This window comes from Toxotes jaculatrix, chromosome 13, assembly GCF_017976425.1.
Source record: "Toxotes jaculatrix isolate fToxJac2 chromosome 13, fToxJac2.pri, whole genome shotgun sequence".
In the NCBI taxonomy this organism is placed as follows: Eukaryota; Metazoa; Chordata; class Actinopteri; family Toxotidae; genus Toxotes; species Toxotes jaculatrix.
Genome location: NC_054406.1, coordinates 20194875 through 20213259, shown reverse-complemented (window position 1 = coordinate 20213259; position 18385 = coordinate 20194875). Strand labels below are relative to the sequence as shown.

Here is an 18385-nt window from a genome sequence, read left to right as displayed (position 1 = left end):
ATACACTGCCTGTCACACTTGGTATCTATTAAAATTCTGAAAATTTTAAACGAAGATTTCTCTTAAAAAAAGCATTTCAGAGGTAATTCAATTTAACATCGTGATTAATTCAAAGACACAATTTCACACACATTCAGACACAGTAGATAACCACAGCGTGAACTGCATTTATAAAATGTATTTATATAGATATATTCATCTATACACTTATGTATGTATGATAGTATGTATATATTTATATAGAAATCTATGCATACTGCAATCCTTTCACAGAGGAGAACAGAACCACATTTTAGCCATGTTAACACAATGACAGAAGCTCTGGATATTAAAGGCCAGATATTCTGAATTCCACCATCGGAACAAAAAAAGATGGCATTGCAAAAAAATATCTGAATACCAGCAACTCAGATGTCACCTCCACTCAGCTTATTTCTTTTAACTACTAATCACTTCAGTGACATTACAGTCATGTTTTCATGTGGAGTAATCCTACATATTCAGTTTAACTACACTCAGCTAAAGTCTGTACACTTTTGTAAAACAGAAACAAAATGTATTCAAGCAAGAGGGAGCTGCTGGTGACAGCAAGACAGTTTTTTCTGCCGCCCGGTGTCCGACAGCAACATCAAGTGTCTGACTAGGAAACTCAAACATGACCTGGGACGAGTAGGACAGCGGACGACACTGGAATCTTAGAAATAAGTTTTTTTTTTCTTCAAGGAAAAAAAAATATCTATATCTATATCTATAGATCTATATCTATATCTATGGATATAGATATAGATATATCTATATATAATAGAAAAGAAAATGTATCTTTAAGATGCTTAAAGTCCAGAATTTGATTTCATTGGTTCAGTTTCTCCATTTCCACTGATCCATGTGAACAAATCTTGTATCGCAAAGCAACAGAGTGACATCGATACATCTGATTTGCCACAATGCCCAAATAATTTAGAAAAAAAACCCAAAAAAACCTGCAACTGACAGAAACACACCATAGTACATACACAACTGCAAGAAAAAAGCTTCAGATAAGACGTCGCCTTCTTTTGCTTCCCAAAGTCATTCAAATTAAAACAACATTCTCTGATTTCTCTGGTGACCAAACTGGAAAGCTGGGACTTTTAGCAGCTTTACGTCCACATTCCTCTCATTGTCGTCTGCTTTTGTTGTTTTGTTTTTTTTTTTTTTAAAGAGGATTTTACCTCAGTCATTCAGGTGTCAGGGGTTCTTTTTTTTCTTTTAGGTTTACAACTTTCCCCCCTTATCACATGAGCACAGCACCGCATTCAAATTAATGTGTGCCACTGACTCCTCACTATACAGCTCAAATCAAAATAAGCAGTCACATATTGCACTATGAATGCAAAAATACCAGTCTACACTATACAGAAAAGTGCTTCTAACGTTTGTACAGTTGCAAACGTACAGTATGCTACACACAAACACAGGAAACATGTACATCGATCAGTGTGTCTGTATGTACGCATTACCATCACACAGGCAGATACGCCCTACAGTACAGTACAAGAACATTTTATGGCCCTCCCCCCCCGTTTTAAATGTCAAGTTTGAACTTTAGTTCAGTTTACAGACAGACGGAACCAAACCTAAAGACTCAGGGGAGAAGTGTGGAGGTGTAGGTGTGGTTGGGTGGTGAGTCTCCAGCTGGTGGCCTCCATGTTCAGTCATAGGCCAGAGGAGGGAGGAGGGAGGAGTGTGAGTGTGAGTGTGTGTGTGGGGTGTGTGGGGTGTGGAGGGGTGTGGAGGGGTGTGGAGGGGTGTGGGGGGGTGTGGGGGGGTGTGGAGGGGTGTGGAGGGGTGTGGAGGGGTGTGGGGGGGTGTGGGGAGGTCAAGTACTAGAGGAAATTTCAGGAATGGACCTTGAAGGCCAGCAGCTGCTCAGAGTGCATATTGTTGAGCGAGCGCAGGTCAGGCAGTTTGAGCAGCAGCTTGGTGAAGATGGCCGACTCGTTGGGGTGGTTCTTGGTGATGAGGCTTCGCAGGGCACGGATCAGCGTTTCCTGCAGGGCCTCCACTGAGTTCACGTTCTCAATGCCAGAACGATCTGGAAAAGATCAAAGAGCAAAGGTTAGCGATGGGCATGTTGTTTCCAACATGAGGGGTCCTCACGGGGTCAAGAGGAGTCAAGATGGGAAGGCTGAAAAAGATTTTCCACCTGCAGAGACCAGAACCACAGCAGTAAAGAGGCTCATCTCCTCCTCACTGAGGCCCAGGTTGATGAGCTTCTCGCTGAAGTCAAACATGGAGTTGAGGAGGTCGCTGGCCCCCATGGCCCTCAGAGTGTCCACACTGTACTTCTTCCCACCCAGAAAGGTCACGGTGCGGTCCTTCACATCAAAGAGAGAGGCAAAACGGACTACCAGCACCTGCAGGGCGCAAACACTGCTCTGTCAGTCTGGATACTGGATTCCGTGCTTCCTATAAAAACCGAGAAACATCCACGGCACATGACCTAGAAAAATTTAGCGTACCTCGAAGGTGCCGGCCTTCAGCAGGCTGACCTGGTCGTGCTGCGACAGATCTCTGAAGCCTGGGATCTTCTTGGCAAACTCCACCACCTCCCTGACAGCAGGGGTGAAGCTGTGGGAGAACTCCTCCCACACCTCATGGCCAGACTTCTGAGGGTCCACGTGAGGAGATGTGTTCATCGGACAAACCTGAAGATGGGACAGAGGAATATAATGATGTCTCCGGCCGGAGGAAACACTATCCAGACACATGCTCATGCTGTTTCGTATCTGATGAATGTGTTAACAGGCAGCAGTTTGCAGGTTTTTTCGCTGCAAGTGGCCTTTTACTTCTGCACTGAACTTTCACTGTAATCTATTTTGTCGTATTGTTTTACTCTATTTAATCTAACTGTATTTTAATTCAGTTTATTTTTCCTTTTGAGTGATATTTTAATATGTTTTGATTCTTTAATTAAAGCACATTGAACGTGCTTTGATTCTTCTTATCTCACCAGATGCATCCTTTTTCCTTCTCTCCCCTGGTGCCCGCTGTAGGCTCCGTTGGCGGGGTCGTCTGAAGCCGGGGCTCTGAAAGCTCCATGTGTGTAGGCCGGGCAGTGGCTGGCAGCACTCCTGGACAGTCTGAAAGGGCAGTGGTTTGGGGCGTTGTTCCCTGGACCCTGAGGACCCAGGCTGGAGGAGGGGTCCTGTGCTGCCATGGTGACCATGTTGTTGTGGTGGTTCCAGACATCCGTCTGCTCTTCCTTCCAATGGTTAGTGGTGTTTTGATCAGAGCCACTGTTCAGGGGGCCCATGGTGGTCGGGGCCTCAGCTGTCAGGGTGCTCTGCTCCTGATTGTACATGAAGGTCTCCTGGTGGGCCCTGGTCACCGAGCCGATCACCTCCTCCTCCCCGCTGTCAGACGCGCTTGGTGAGGCCGAGCTGGGGCTGGTGTCCATTGCCACGGTGGGCTCGGGGTCCGAGCTGGTGTCTGATTGGCTGGAGCATGGCGAGGAGGATGGAGAGCGGGAGGGGGCGGAACCGGCGTCCTCGGAGGTAGGTTCTGTGGCGCTGGCTGGCAGTGGTTTGGCGATAGGTAGCGTCTGGCTGCTGTGCAGCTGGCTGTGCAGCTGGCTGTTGTTCATCATGTTGTTCATGGCACTCTGCATCTCCAGCAGCATGCGCTGTTTCTCCCGCTTAGGGATTCGGCCAAAACGCACAGCTGAACAGTGCAGAGAATATTATTTCAGAGGTGTTCACCTGTTTTATTTTAGTGTAGCATGATAAGTTAGCCAGTCAGGAGTAGTGCTGGTCAGTTTAGATGCAGTGGAATACACCCACTATGACAAAGTATGACTGTGACATAAATACACCATCAAGTTGGATCATGGGAGTTGTAGGATCAAACTGCGGGATTTAAGATCGAACTATCTTGCTTTTGGTTGCACAAATCTTGATTACTTGTGTTGTTATTTAATAAGCGTTCAATATTAAACAAATACAACATTTAAAAATGATTCACATCAATAAATACAAATTAATTATAAAATTATGAAATAATCCAATAATACTCAGCCCATTTCATCCTGTCTTTTTCCATGACAGTTGAAATATACGTTTAACAGTATTGATTTAAGTCTTAAAAATGTATTGGATCATTTCCCACTATGACAACTTTACTGAGAAAAACATTACATCAGCCAGGACCAAATGATCTCTGTTCAATCACAAAGCAGTCAAGCAAGACCTTTAAGTGATTGCACCCCTCGAGAGACTGAATCAATGAGCTGAGCTCTAATGAGCCTGACAGTAACGGCAGCGGACACTCACAGTCTCTGGACATCCCCACCATCAGGCATTTCTTGAAGCGGCACTGCTGGCAGCGGTTCCTGTTGATCCTCATGATGGGGCAGCTCTCGTTCTTAAGGCACTTCTTATACTGGATGTTCTGTTGGATGCTCCTCCTGAAGAAGCCCTGTGTGTTCACAAAGACAAACAGCACAGAAGGACGACTCAGGTCACACACATCATCATCAGAGGAGGAGGAGGGACACAACTGTATGTGGCAACAGGTCAATATAGAATTTATTTATAGCTGACACTGAGAAATATTCACCTATTTGATCACACAAATTATTTCCGTTTCTTGCAGCTTTCAGTTTCGGTTCAGTGTCATAATATTAGCTACCCAGCATATGAGTCTAAAACGTGTTTATGTGCATGTGTGTTCCTCCTCTAAGGCGTACTGATGAGTGTGCTTGTCACCGTACACTGCTCCCCACAGTTAACTAGGTCACACAGCAACGTGAAGTATGAGGGGCAGCTGATATAAATATGGGGAGAGTGCACTAGTTTCACAGAGTCTCTAGCTGTAGCTGTGCAGATGGCTGTGCCTGCAGTGACCCACTTCAACTCCAGTCCAAAGTCACATTGCTGTGTCGCAGTGAAAATGATTCCGATTTCAGTGTGTGCAGCATGCCGGTTGTGTGTCAGTGTGTGGGCGGTGTTGCTGTTTCAGAGAGCCGTCCTCACCTTGCAGCCCTCGCAGGCGTGGACGCCGTAGTGGAAACCAGAGGCCACATCCCCGCAGACCTTACACAGCAGCACCAGGCCATTGATTTCTGATACAAAAACACATTTTTTTTTGTAAATTTTGAGTTAAATTTCAGTTTTCTCCAGTAAAATTTGCACTCTTTTTTTTGTAAGACTTTTTCAACTCAGTCGGCTTCAGTCAAGACATTTGCAGACTGATTATGCCAAAAGTTTGATCAGTAATGAGAAAAACTGTTCATTTCCCTACACTGACAACATTAATAATAATGAAAGTAATTTTAAAAAACAAAAAAAGAGTGGCTGTCTCACTTGTGATGCCACATTTTGCGGAGGAGGAGCGTCCAGTCTTCTGAGTCCCTGGAAGGTTTTGGCCACCGGCAGGGAGTGCTGGGTCGGCCAGCTGACTCAGCTGACGGCGGCTGGGTGAGGAGCCGTGGGGCGGGGACGACGACTGGTAGCTGCCGTTGGAGGAGTCACTGTGGCAGGACTCCGGGCTGGAGGCAGAGCTGGACGAGCTGATGTAGGCTATTACGCCTCCTGGTGTAAAATGGCGGAGAAAATAGAAAGAAAAAAAAAAAAAAAAGGGCCATGATGACAGGGACTGCAACAACTCAACACTGTACTGAGGGGCACACTGAGCTTTGCTCTGGAAAAGACTTTGCTTGTGTTGTGATGCGTCTAATTTAATTTTTCCTTTGAAGTAAAGGCTGGAGATATTCTGCATTTTTCTTACTGTCCTACTAACAAGCATAGTGTGTGTGTGTGTGTGTGTGTGTGTCTTACTCCTCTGTGCCATACGAGAGACACAAATAGGGTACAGAAGTCAGAAAGTACTGAAATGTGGACTAATTAATTGCTGATTTTTGGATTCTTTGACAACAAAAACAGTTTTATTTTTACACCACAGTAATAAAAAGCTACAAAAATCTTTTTTTCCCTTTTTTTAATCTTCATTTTTCTGCTGCTATTTTAGCATCAAATCTTAATCCTTTGTTCAGCTGGGTGGTATGACTACTCATGCTGATGCCCCGCCGCCTCCTGCTGAAATGTAACTCTATCACCAGCTCCAGACGGTTTTGCTGTGGAACCAACAAGCTTAACATAAAGAGGGCAGATCATAATACGACAACAGCTCCCTCAGCCAGTAGGAACCGAGCAGACAGGCTGCTGCTGTAGCTGAGCTGTTTTTCCCCCCTCAACATAGGCTGACCTGATGTCTTCCCCTGCCATTCTCAGTGATTAGGTAACAGCCATTACATAATGTCAGCTTCACAAGGGTGTGTGTAGTAGGCAGCCTGGCCTATCCCTGCAGCCATTCACATACACAAGCTTCATAACAAATGGATCTGGTACAAAATCACATTCTGAAATGGGTTAGTTTTCTTTAGTCCGACTGAACATGTACCGATATACCTGATACACTTCATATCAAGTAAGCAGGAACTATATTACTTACATTTTATTTATTTATTTATTTAAACAAACATTGGCCTTTAATAAACAGTAGTACTGACATTATAATAAATAGGCTGAGAGAATGAATGTAATTGTACCAATACATATTTTTCACAGCGGATGTGACTTGTATCAGGTAAGTTGATTTCAGTCTGCAGGTCTGACCCAGTTAAAAGCCCAGCTCAGCCAACTCCCTGACACAATTATCTTCTGGGAAAATATGCAATAAATACCACACACAACATTTCCAGTATAGGATGTCAGTGTAGACATATAAGAGTCAGTATGAAAACACCTTTTATTGTTATATTTCTGTGTTAAATAACATGGAGCATTTGAATAATGCTCCTGAGCCAAGTCAAGCCAGACAAAACAAAAAAAAGCTTAAATTCTAAACATATTGTTTGTGATTAAACTTTTGTCAAATACAAAAAGTTAAAATAATACTTAAGTGTATAAACATTTTAGCAAAGCTGCCTCTTCCATATTTAACATTTATTAACCCTACTGAGTGTATAATTATATAATACCATATTTTTTAAAGTAAGGTGACAATTTACAGGATGTTATTTCGAAGCCTGCTAAATATTTTGGTTTGATTTATTCCATCCAATTAGACGAGGAAGGAAAACAGACAACAGAAAAAAGTGCTGCGTTCAAGGCTCATAAGAAATGTCCACTTTTAAACATCCACACCTTAATGCGAAACCTACCAAGTACTTATGAAAATTAAGCCACTTATGTCCTGTCACTTGGTTCTGGATGTCCGTGTTTATGATTGCAAATATTTAAGATCAGCATTTATTTTAGTTTTCCTAAAGGACATACAACACTCTGCACTAAATATTTTTTTAATATCTCACTGAAACAATAATGGTGACCTCAAACCCAGAGTTCACATTAAGTATTAAGGCATGACATTTGAACTGAATGCCGTTTATAGAAACTTTTTTCAGCCAAATTCCATGAATAACACCACATAATGTACAAAGAGCGCTGTGTGTCACGTGGGTCTTGAACGCACTATAACTTTAGATGGGTTTTTTTTTTAACACGCCCCCACGTGGAGCAAGCATGTTCTTTCCCCGGGAAAACTGGGTCATCGGAAGTTGCTGTGAGACGCCTCACGTGTATCCCCACACCATCTCGCCGCGAGAAATTATGCAATAGCCACGTCAACCCGCCGCTCGGCCAATGAGCGGCGACGCACGAGGAGCGTAAACACAGGTGCACATGGCTAGGCTGACGGGTCCATGTGAGGAGGAACGACTGCAGTGCTGCCGAAGCCAGCTACTTGGATAATCACAACAGCCCACTGGCACTCCTAACCCAGTTTAATATTAACACACCAGTACACGCTACAGCCTTTAACGGTTTAAAGTGCTTCATCTAAACATAAAGGCTGGTAGAAATATTAAATATGAATTGTTATGCTAGCCCCGCTACCCTGACTAAAACCTAATTTAACTAACCAAACCCAGTATGCGACCACAGTATTAAGCCCCTTTGCAACAAGCTGCAGCCGTTCCTCATTTAAAGTGGGTTTAAAAGCACACTCACCAGCTTTGGTCGACTCCATATCTTCTTGACTTTGGGGGTTTTCCTCCTCCTCTGCTACCTCGGTGCAGAAGCCGTTTTTCTGTTTATAGTGTTCAGCAACTGAAAAGTCGCTGAATGATCCCGGTTGAGAAACTGACCGCAAAGCTAGAACATTTAAATGACCGTCACTTAAAAACCCGATCGAGACCGTAGGAGCTACGGTCGGTTGTCAGTGTTAAGACTAGGGTAGGGTACGATTTCACCGTACCCTCAAACCGATAACAAACCGAAGCAGCAAGTTTTCGGTGGCTAGTTTAAAGCGCACCGAAGAGGCAGAGCTTCTCGTCTGTGGAGGTGGGTGGTGGTTATGGGCTCCTTTCTGCGAGAAAAGCCGCGGCTCGTCTGTTTTCAGTGTAACCGAGTTAGATCTACAACTGTGCCGTATATTCCATGCTAAGGTAACGCGTTCAGGGAGCAGCTCCGGTGATATGGAGGACTGACTGTGCTGTGCAGCGACTCGAGTAGCAGATCAGTGTGCAACCATGTGACCCAGTTCATCGGCTCCTCCTTCCCTACAGCCCTGCACTGGTGTCAATGTAACCCACTGACATACTTTCACCAGTCAAAGTGAACAAAGAGAGTTGGCCAGAGCACCAAAAAAAAAAAAAAAAAAAAAAAAAAAAGGCAAGGGCCTTGCAACATTATAATTACAGCACCTATCAAAGTTTGGTTTGAATCCAAATTTGATCGTGGACTTTTATTCATTAAAGGAGGGCAAAGGTGACCTAAAAAGTGCCTGTTGAAATAATTGGGAGGAATTTCTAAACACAAGCACAAGTTTCCACTCCTCATATCTTTTTACGAGCCAAACACTTTTTTTTCTCCAACAGAAATGTTCTCCTCTCAGTCTCTGCTCCAGGCTTTTAATGATAGTTTCTTTCCTTATTTAAAAAAAAAAAAAAGTGATTTCAAATTTCCATGTTTTATTGATTCAGTTAACCATTACATTTTACAGTCTTGATTTCCAAATGTAGGATGCTGTGGAGAGCAGTCTCTGTACCTTTGGCGTTTTATAAGAGAGCCATATATTTTGTAACTGGTGGCTGGTGACTGAACCAGAACAATTTCATGCTGACCCGAGCTTTGAGTCACGTAGCAGCATCGTCTCTGAGAAAAATGAAGAGAACTTTTACTTCCAGAACGAGGGCTTCCCAACGATGATGTGTTACTGTCACAAACCAGCATTATTTTAGAAAAGATATTCTTTATCTCATGGGAAGTAAACACTAACTTCAGCTACTTTAGCTTTATAAGTTGAACACATTGTGTTCTCAGCAGGCCTGCCAAAAACTCTGATGTGCTCGTGAAACTATGTAAACTGTTCTCTTGGTACATTTTAAAGTGTAACCAGTTTGTCAAAACATGATGACTTGTTGTTTGTTTCCAGGGGTACACACAAAGCCAGGGGACGTTTTTTTTTTTTCTTTTTTTTTTTTTTTTTGGGCTGTGACCTAAATTTGAAGAGCACCACATTAACGCACACTAAAAAGAAGATTAATAACCCCCAAAAGCTGTCTCTGCTTTTATCTCACACAGATACACAACTAAAAGGCCACATTAAGATATGAGTAAAACTGCAAATTAAAATAATGTTTAAGTTTCCCTGTGTATGTTTCAGCTGATCACTGCAGCTGCTAAAGAGACGTATGAAGTCTGTCTGTGAAGAGTCTTTAATGAAGACCAGAACCAGATCAAGCTGCACACGTCTGTAAACATTGTGACGTGAAGCACCAGGCCTCTTTATGTGTGTGTGTTTTCCTGAAGATCCACCACTTGGCTTGACTCTTCCTTCTTTCTTTTCCATTTGGCCTTTGAGTTGACATCATGTTTGTGAATTTCATTACTTTAAACATACATTTCTCTTTACCATGACTTCAGCAGGAGGACTGGATCTCCTCTGCAGGCGGTGCCTCATTCTCCTGCTGGTATTTAACAAACTTTGTTTGCACGATGAGATTAAAAAATAAATTGCTGCTCACTCTCTGCCTCCTACTTTTAATAGTTTAGTACTGATGTCAAAACCTTTTCAAACTAAGTCTTATAATACATATTTGCTCTTGTGCCTTTATATCCCAGATTTTTAGCAGCTCAGTGGAGGTGTGCTGAAGCTGAAGTGTGAACTGTACAGACTTCCTCAGCATTAGCACTGAGCTAAGATGAAGTGTCAGACTTTTGATTGCATTTGGGAGACAAGATCAGGCAGTTTAAGATCCATTTATTGAAAAGGCCTGTTCTTAGCTGTCACTATCATATCTTTAATGGATTTATTCCTACTTTGGTTAAAATTGTACTACTCCTCTTTGAACCTGTGTCATCTTGTCATTGCCATTATATCTAACAACCAATGAGTACATTGTGGTAGTTTCACTGTAAAACACAGTGGGATGTGATCAGAGGTAAATAAAGCAATACAGTGTTATCTATATAGAATTAGGACTTTAAAAAAAAAAAAAATTAAATGTCACATCATCACTGCAACACTTTAGTCTTCACCTGCTCTGGGACCGTGTCTGACTCTTTTTTCCACTTTTTTCCAGCCTAAGGAAAAACAAAACAATGAGCTAAAAGAGGCTAAAAGCGTTAGGATTTAGTACAAACAATGCCTTTCATACTACACACTACATATACTCTGATCCATTTCTAATATAAAATGATATGGATTAGAGCAGCTTTAAAATATTTGATATTTATATGTTAAGCCTGGAAAGGTTACAGGTGTAGTGAACTATAATCAAACATTTAAACCTCCAATAAATCTGGATAAGTTATTTCCTCTAACCTCCAAATTAAAGCATTTGCATTCACCCAGCAGTGCACAGGAATAAACGTTTCAATACTTTGTATTATTATATGGATCATGTGAGATCACTTTGCAAACACACCAGTACTTGACAGTTTAAATGATACACAGCAGACTAGTGGATCCAGTCCTAAGGCTTAATGTCATGATGCTTTGGAGCTGTTCTCCCCCACACTAAATTCTTACTGGGTTAACATGACACAGAAGTGCTCCCCTCCTCTCCACCTCCAAACAGCAGGCGGGAGCTGGCCGAGGCTTCACAGAGAGATGCAGCACCAGACGTTTCCCAAAGCACTCGGCATCCCAGCTAATGTTTCCTCACTACAATGAAACCTTTTTGGAGAAAGCTAATCCCACACGTTACCATCCTGTTCTCCATTTTCTTTCTTTGGGTTTTTTAGAGAACAGGTCAGGAGTTATTGCTGCCCCACAGACTAATGCACGGACACACAATAGACAGGGAGTAATGTGAGAGATGACCGTTGTTTTCACTCCACCCTTCCATGTTCTCAGTTGACCTTCTCGTTCTGTAATTGGGGGAAATGCTGCTTTAGATAAGGACAGGAATATGTTGTCACTATGACCTAGTTAATTAATTCAGCAGTAGTTAACATGAAGTGAGATATGTGTAAAGACACTAAACAAAGAAAAAAAAGCAACATTAACAGCAATTAGAAGGGAAATGTTCAAAACATCAATTTGTTTCTGATACCTAACAATTACACTGGCTTCAGAAACTATTCAGACCCCTTCACTTCTTCTCACTTTAGTGTGGTGAAAATTTAATTATGAATGGATAAAATTTCCCTTTTTACCCATCAATTTATTTTCAATAACCCATAATGACAAAGTGAAAACATGTTTTAAGAACTTTTTTTGCAAGGTTATTAAAAATCTTACTGAGTTCACCTGTGTCAAATTGAATTGACTCAATATAGTTTAAAACCAGCCAAGACTCTTCCAATAGTTTGCCCTCCAAACAAACTGAATAACCAGGAAAGAAAGGCCTTGGTCAGGGAGGTGTCCAAGAAGTCAGCGATCATATTAACAGAGCTTCAGAGGTCCTCTGCAGAGATGGAGAACCTGCCGGAAGGATTGAGGATCTCAGCAGCACTCCATCAGTGGATAGATGGAAACCACTTTGAATAAAAGTCTGCAAGTTTACCTAAACAGTTTATAAAGGACTCTGAGAGCATGAGGGAAAAATGCTCTGATCCAATGAGACAAGTGTTTATCTGTCTGACAGAACTCTAAACACAGTGTCTGGTGAGCACCAGGCACTGCTCATCATCTGAATATTACCATCAACCTGCTCCAGAGAGCAGCACCAGAGAGCGCTGGTTCACCTTTCAGAATGACAGGCAATGACCTGTAGCAGACAGCAGACAGCAGACAGCCAAGACAACACTGGACTGGCTTCAGGACAAGTCTGAATGTCCCTGAGCGGCTCAGTCCAGAATTAAACCCCACAGAGATCTGTGGTGAGACCTGAAGATGGCTGCTCACAGACACTTCCCATCCAATCTGATGCAGCCTGAGAGGATCTGCCAGGAAGAATGAGATAAACTCAGGTGTGCAAACCTTGTAGAGACTTACCAAAGAATACTTGAAGCAGTGAAGAGCTGAAATAGTTTTGCAATTCAGAGATTTCAGTTTTTGATTTTGAATACATTTGCGTCTGCCACAGATCAGACCATGGTAGTACTGGGCATCCTCTGAGTGTGAAGGAGTTTAAATAACTAATTTATTTAAATTTATTTAAAAAATATGACTGTAAAGTAAAGGTTTTAAGAGCTGCACCATATAATGGAAATGAGGCTAAAATTTACAATTGCCACGCTGATCTGGTTTGGTTAGAAGAGAACTGGCTGCATTACCCATTCTCTCTATGATGTACCATAAAGGTATGAGTTCTTTCAGCCTCAGAACAACCTCTCCTAACCCCTACCTGGGCACATAACACATCAATACAGATTGATTTTTCACTTCCTGTGCGTATAGAGGTGTGCCTTCAAAAGAATGAAAGTGTTCCATCACTGTGAAACAGGTAAGAATATGCTTACTTTAACATGTGAAAGAAGCTTTTAACCTTTAAGGTCTTAAATCTCCAGACAAAGCTGTGGATAAAGCCCCCTGTAATACACTTTAAAACTGAAAACTGCATTTTAATATTGTACCTGTTTTTATTAACACATTACAACCCTAAACAGCTGAAAAGAGAGCATGTTCTGCACGAGTGCACAAGGCAAGAAAAACAAGAGAAGGATATTTGTCTTGTCCAATATTACCTAAAGCCTGAGTGACCTTTAAAATTCAGAATAAAACTTTCCATCCAATCACTTCTCACATAAAAGTTTAATTGAAACAACTCGTGCTTTCCGTGAGATGGATCTGTGCAAAAATTCTGGCGATCGTTTCAGAGCTGGCTTCAGTCTCAGGAGACACTGCTGCTCCATGTGAACATAAAGTCTTTTACAGCTGGAGAACTCATGAAGCAGAGGAACCTGGATCTTCTAAACAGTAAACAGTAAACAGTTTACTTTAGCTGGGGAAGCTATTATTCTATTGATGATAGATTAATTATGTAATATTGAAAAAAAAAAAACACCTACTGTTCTAATAATGTTTTAGGGCCCCTGTCAGTCAAAGCTCCTCAGAATTGTCCTATCTCTCAGAGGGCACCCGAGGGTGTCCCTCCTGATGTCCATTGCTGCCCATCATCTTGTCTGCAGGCAGGTCCTCTTCCTTTTTTAAAAAGAAACTTTACTTGAAAAAATAAAATTAACAAACACAGTAACACAGTGAACAACAGTATTACATAAAAGTGCATACATTTAGCGTTGTACAAGCTTTACTTCCTCTATTTCAAATCCAGAGAAAGTCTGTGATTGGAGAATTTACAGTTATGAAACTTTTTTTTTTTTTTTTTTTTTTTTAAATAATGTTATAGAATTAACTGGCTTTAACAAAAGAATGATCAGTAAAACCAAACAGCAGCAACGAGCAGCTCAAAAAGACAGAGAAAATTCAGTGTCAGTGTGTTGAGTAATAAATAGACTGGTATCTTGCCAGAATTTGTGAGAACAGGGACAGATCCAAAATAAATGCTCCACATCTGCAGGGCACAGCTCACAACACCAATGAAAAATCACATTGAAAATCAGTTGTTTTTAAATCTTTGTTAAAAAAAAAAAAGAGCTTGGAAGGGTAACATCCATACAACCAGCAGTTTTAAAAGACACTTCTTTTGCCTTATTTATAATAAAACATTTAGACAATAAATCTCACATTTCTTCTCATAGTAAGAGACATGAACAGAGACACTGAGACAAAGTCTTTCTGGAATGAAGAATGAATATTACTGTAGTTACATTTTTTGGAGGAGAAACAGATTTGACCAGTGGGGTGGGGAGGTCCAGAGGCGTCCAGTGGTCTGAAGATTTATGGTATTCCTGTAAAGAATTAATGCACCCGAAGGGATCCCATCACAGACTGCAGCTCATTCCTTTGGAGGTATTGGAGTGTTATGTGTACATAAATCTTTGTCTTTAAAAGAAAAGAAGCTTTTTTTTTTTTCCTGTATCATAGTTACATTTTTTTCCTGTATCATAGTTACAGAGTAAAACAAGGTCAAGGCCTCCTGGTTTTGAAAATATGCAACTGGGTATAAAATTACAAACTGAAGTTGGTTGTTTCAGCAGTGGATGTTGAAAGTATTATCGAGGGCAGAGGAGAAATCAAGAAAGAAAGAAACACACTGTTAGTAAGGGTTCATGAGCACAGACTCTCTGGTGAAATGGGATCTGTGTTACCAGGTAAAATTATACAGTATTTGATCAGTTTATTGTCTTTTCCATCTGTTTACATCAAGAGATAAAGCTGCATAAGAGAGTCCAGATAGTCCCTCTGCTTTAGTTTGTAAAATTCTGCCTCTCAACATCAAATCTCTCTGCAGCCTTTTCTTTTTTTTTTTGGACCTTAGCTATGATCAGATTAAAGTGTTATATAAGCAGCTCACATTTATTGATGTTCATAAGAGCCCAGATGCTTTAGAGAACGTCTTAACAGTATCAATAGTCAAGGAAGCATGCTTTCAAAATAAAGCAGTACAGTCTGACAACACAAAGTGAAAAAAAAAAAACTGTGGGGAAACTGGGTGGCCCTGTTTGACTCTGGGTCATGTGTGAAATCTAGGAGAGGAACCTGTGTGAAGGTTTAACTGAGAAGTTTTCCTTCTCATACCTAATTTGGATGGAAGCAACAACAGCAAGAGCCAAAACCAAATTTCTGCAGAGCATGAAATATGAAGCCATGTTCAAGCCCACGGGGAGAGAAGATGGGCCACCTCCTTTAAAGGCTTGCAGACGTGACCGCTGCAGTAATCACTCATTAAAACCTTTTTTCAAATGTTAAATTAGTAATTGTGACATGTACCAAAGTGTTTGTACCTCACTGAGTGACCCTCTTTTCCTCAGACGTCGCAGCGTTCATTTTTTTTTTTTTTTTTGTCGCAGAGAGAGTCTTTCTGTTCTGAACTTTCAGTCGCTCCTCCTGCAAATCACTTCGTGTTCTGAGGTATTTTTAGTCTGTCCTGTACACGCAGCACGTTTTAGATCTACCCACAGATTTTTCAGCGGTGTTCAGGTCAGAGGACGGCGAGGGCCGTTCCAAAAGCAGCAGCAGCCCGTGTTTCCAGAAGTAGGCCTGGAGGTCTGCTTTGGATCATTCTTCATCCTGTTGTAGAGTCCGGCCTCATTCAGTAACCACTGATGTGATGACTATTGAATTTTGGCTCAGTTTTAACTTCATCTATCCACAGCACAGCAACTGATTCTGACTCCATCAGACACTGACTTCTGTGATAAGGTTGAGGTAAGTTTTCCCACTGATGTCTCTTCTGTGTAGACCCTGTTTGTGCATCAACACCACACAGTGGAACTGTATACACCTCCACTCCTGAGTCAGCTAAACCCTCCTGCAGGTCATTTGCAGTCATAGGGGATTTCACTTTGCCTTTCAGCCGAGCACACTTGGCAGTTTTATTTGAAAGTTTTCTCGTTCTTCCAGATCTTGTCTCGACTTCCACAGTTCCCCTTAAATTTCCAGCTGGAAACACTGATCTCTTTTTGTAGTCTTCCCTGTGTTGTAGGTATCAGTTAGCTTCAGTTTCAGATCCTCAGCCAGCTGCTTAGAGGAGCCCATGGTTGTTGAATGTTAGCACAAGGTTTGAAGAGTCAGAGAATTTATCAGCTGTGGAAATGCCATCAGCTGATCATTCCTGCTTGATCTGCTTCACAAGTCCTAGTGAGTCAATAAAGGCTTAAAGAGTTCATGAAATTCTGAATGTTTTACAAGTAGAAAGGTGCCCACACTTTGGTGCATGCCAGAATTACAAGTTGTTGTTTTTTTATTCATTTTTTAATTAGTGTTTTTTTTTTTTTCTATTTTCTATGCTCAGGAAATAACAGTATGTTATTGTTATATTTTTATGTCTGTTTGCTGCAGGATTGTATTTAGTTCTTTTCATTTCAGTGTAATTTGCCCATTTGGTGCTTTAAAACCACATGACATAAACTGTAATAAAAAAAAAATCCTCTGGAATGAAAGTGAAAAACTCCTTCCTGTTCAGGGTTGAAATTCACAGTACAGTTCCTTTATGGACAAAAACAAAATCACCACATAGAAAAATAACTGATCTTTAACAGTAGAATGTTTCATTTTAGAATTAAGTCGGATGCTACTCTATTTTTTCCACACCTTGCTAATGTTAGTCTGCAGATAAACTTGTATCTGCCAACTAATACCTGAACATTTCACTCTTTGCGTAACTTTCTTGGATTCACTGATATCAGATTTATACACAGAATATACTGAGAATCAGATGAACGTGTTGTTGGTTTTGGTGTTTTCATGTGATTTGCTGACAACAAAGAGAAAACTAGAAAACTACCAGCCTTGCCTGAAGCCTTAAAAACCTCACACCCAAACACCTCTAAGATTACACCTTTCCCAGACTTCACATGCCCTCACACCCCTTCCCCCCCAAAACAGAGTGTATGAGTGCATGAGTGCAGTGTGTCCTGAAGGTTAATTCAATGGAAAACACGAGGATTCTTTATTGCAAAAGCTTCATAATTATACTTAAAAAGAAGAGTGTGAGAGCAGTCCTGCTGTCCTCAGGCAACAGCACAGAGAAGGTCACCTTTGTTTTCAGTGCAGTCCTCTGCTAGAAGCTCTGAGGCAGCGGTTAGGCTCATGATGTGTGAAAGGTCTGTCATTATAATCAAGATAAGTCAGTCAGCATCATGTGGAGCTTGGAGTTGGAAGAGAAACGTCGGCAGCGCCGTTCGTGTCTGGATGCAGTTATACATCACGGCATCCTCGGCTCCATTCGTAACACCTTCAATTTGACTGGTGGTTTAGAAATAGGTCAGTGCTTACCCAGAACAAAAGGGTCCAGATTGGGTTTCTTTAAGTGGTAGTACTACAAAATGCTTTAAGCCCAAAGGGGAATCGGGTGGTGGACGAGGAATTAGCTATGATAAACGTGGTTTTGGTGCAGAATGTCCCAGGGATCATTTAAAGTAAGCACCGTGAGGACTGTTGCTCCCTAAATGTCTAACTGGTTGGAAGTAACTCAGTGTGACAGGTCACAGACGACAGGGTAGGTGTGGAGTTTAATGTCCTGATTTAACTTGTGAGGTGAGTCTTCAGCAGCGTGGGTGGATTTAGGACATTTAGACAACTCTCTCCAGTTATAAAAATTCAGAGGGATTATTCAAATCCAAATTATATAGTTTTCCTGAGCTCACCTACTTTATTAAAAAGTACCTAATTACTGATTTTGGCAAACCAATGACCTTCGATATGCTTTTTTTTAATGAGTGTCTTTATTATCTCCTTCTCCTGTGTGGTCACCTCTTTACTCCTGCTCCACCTCAGTCTACATGGCAGCTCTGAGCTGTCAGCCTAACCTGAGTCACCTGTATAAACTCCTCTGTGAACAAACTGTAACCACACACTGCTGATTAAGAAGCAGTTAGAGGACGTGTCCACTTACTTTTGAACCCTTTCAGTTTGGACACTATGTATGACATTAATCTACTCAGAATAAAGACTTTATTTGAAAATGTTATGGATTTAAAAAAAATCAGATTATTTAGTAACATAACACTATCTCAGTGTGATAACTACATCAGGTCATATTTTCGGTGAAAGATTTAATATTGGTAAAACATTAACCACGTCATTGGCCTTGCACACCCACACAGGTGCTTCCACTACGGCCGACCAATCTCAGCTCAGGCTGCAGTTTGGGTGCAGCTTTAGTAGAAACTGTGACGTGATTAATGTCTATATACTAATAAAGATGTAATTTGTTCTGTTCTTACAAATGCAATAACCAGGTCAAGTGACAAAGGGTCAAGGAGGATAATTAAACCAGTATGTACCATCTCACATCCTGATTAGAGCTCTAATCAGTTCTACGTGAAACCTC

The 18385-nt window shown here is 41.4% G+C and overlaps 1 protein-coding gene across 2 annotated transcripts; it reads right to left on the bottom strand.

Moving 5' to 3' along the window:
• Window positions 1-717: 717 nt before the first annotated feature.
• nr1d2b (nuclear receptor subfamily 1, group D, member 2b) lies at window positions 718-8538 on the bottom strand. Of its 2 annotated transcripts, XM_041052772.1 has the most exons (9): window positions 8049-8538; window positions 5343-5570; window positions 5013-5101; window positions 4311-4455; window positions 2993-3702; window positions 2502-2687; window positions 2186-2396; window positions 1844-2074; window positions 718-1783 (listed from the first exon to the last, which is right to left on the bottom strand). In XM_041052772.1, exons 1-8 carry the CDS (start codon window positions 8065-8067, stop codon window positions 1878-1880), a joined length of 1785 nt encoding a protein of 594 aa, XP_040908706.1. In that variant the 5' UTR covers window positions 8068-8538; the 3' UTR covers window positions 718-1783; window positions 1844-1877. The 2 variants fall into 2 exon arrangements, with proteins under 2 accessions (XP_040908706.1, XP_040908705.1); XM_041052771.1 differs by having other exon boundaries at window positions 718-2074.
• Window positions 8539-18385: the final 9847 nt, after the last annotated feature.

Bases quoted from the DNA above. Each gene is read 5' to 3' on its own strand.
- nr1d2b (XM_041052771.1), bottom strand. The intron at 5,102-5,342 runs GTGAGACAGCCA...TTTTTGTATCAG, and splicing joins CGCAAAATGTGGCATCACAA to AAATCAATGGCCTGGTGCTG. The intron at 2,688-2,992 runs GTGAGATAAGAA...TCCCATCTTCAG, and splicing joins AAGGAAAAAGGATGCATCTG to GTTTGTCCGATGAACACATC.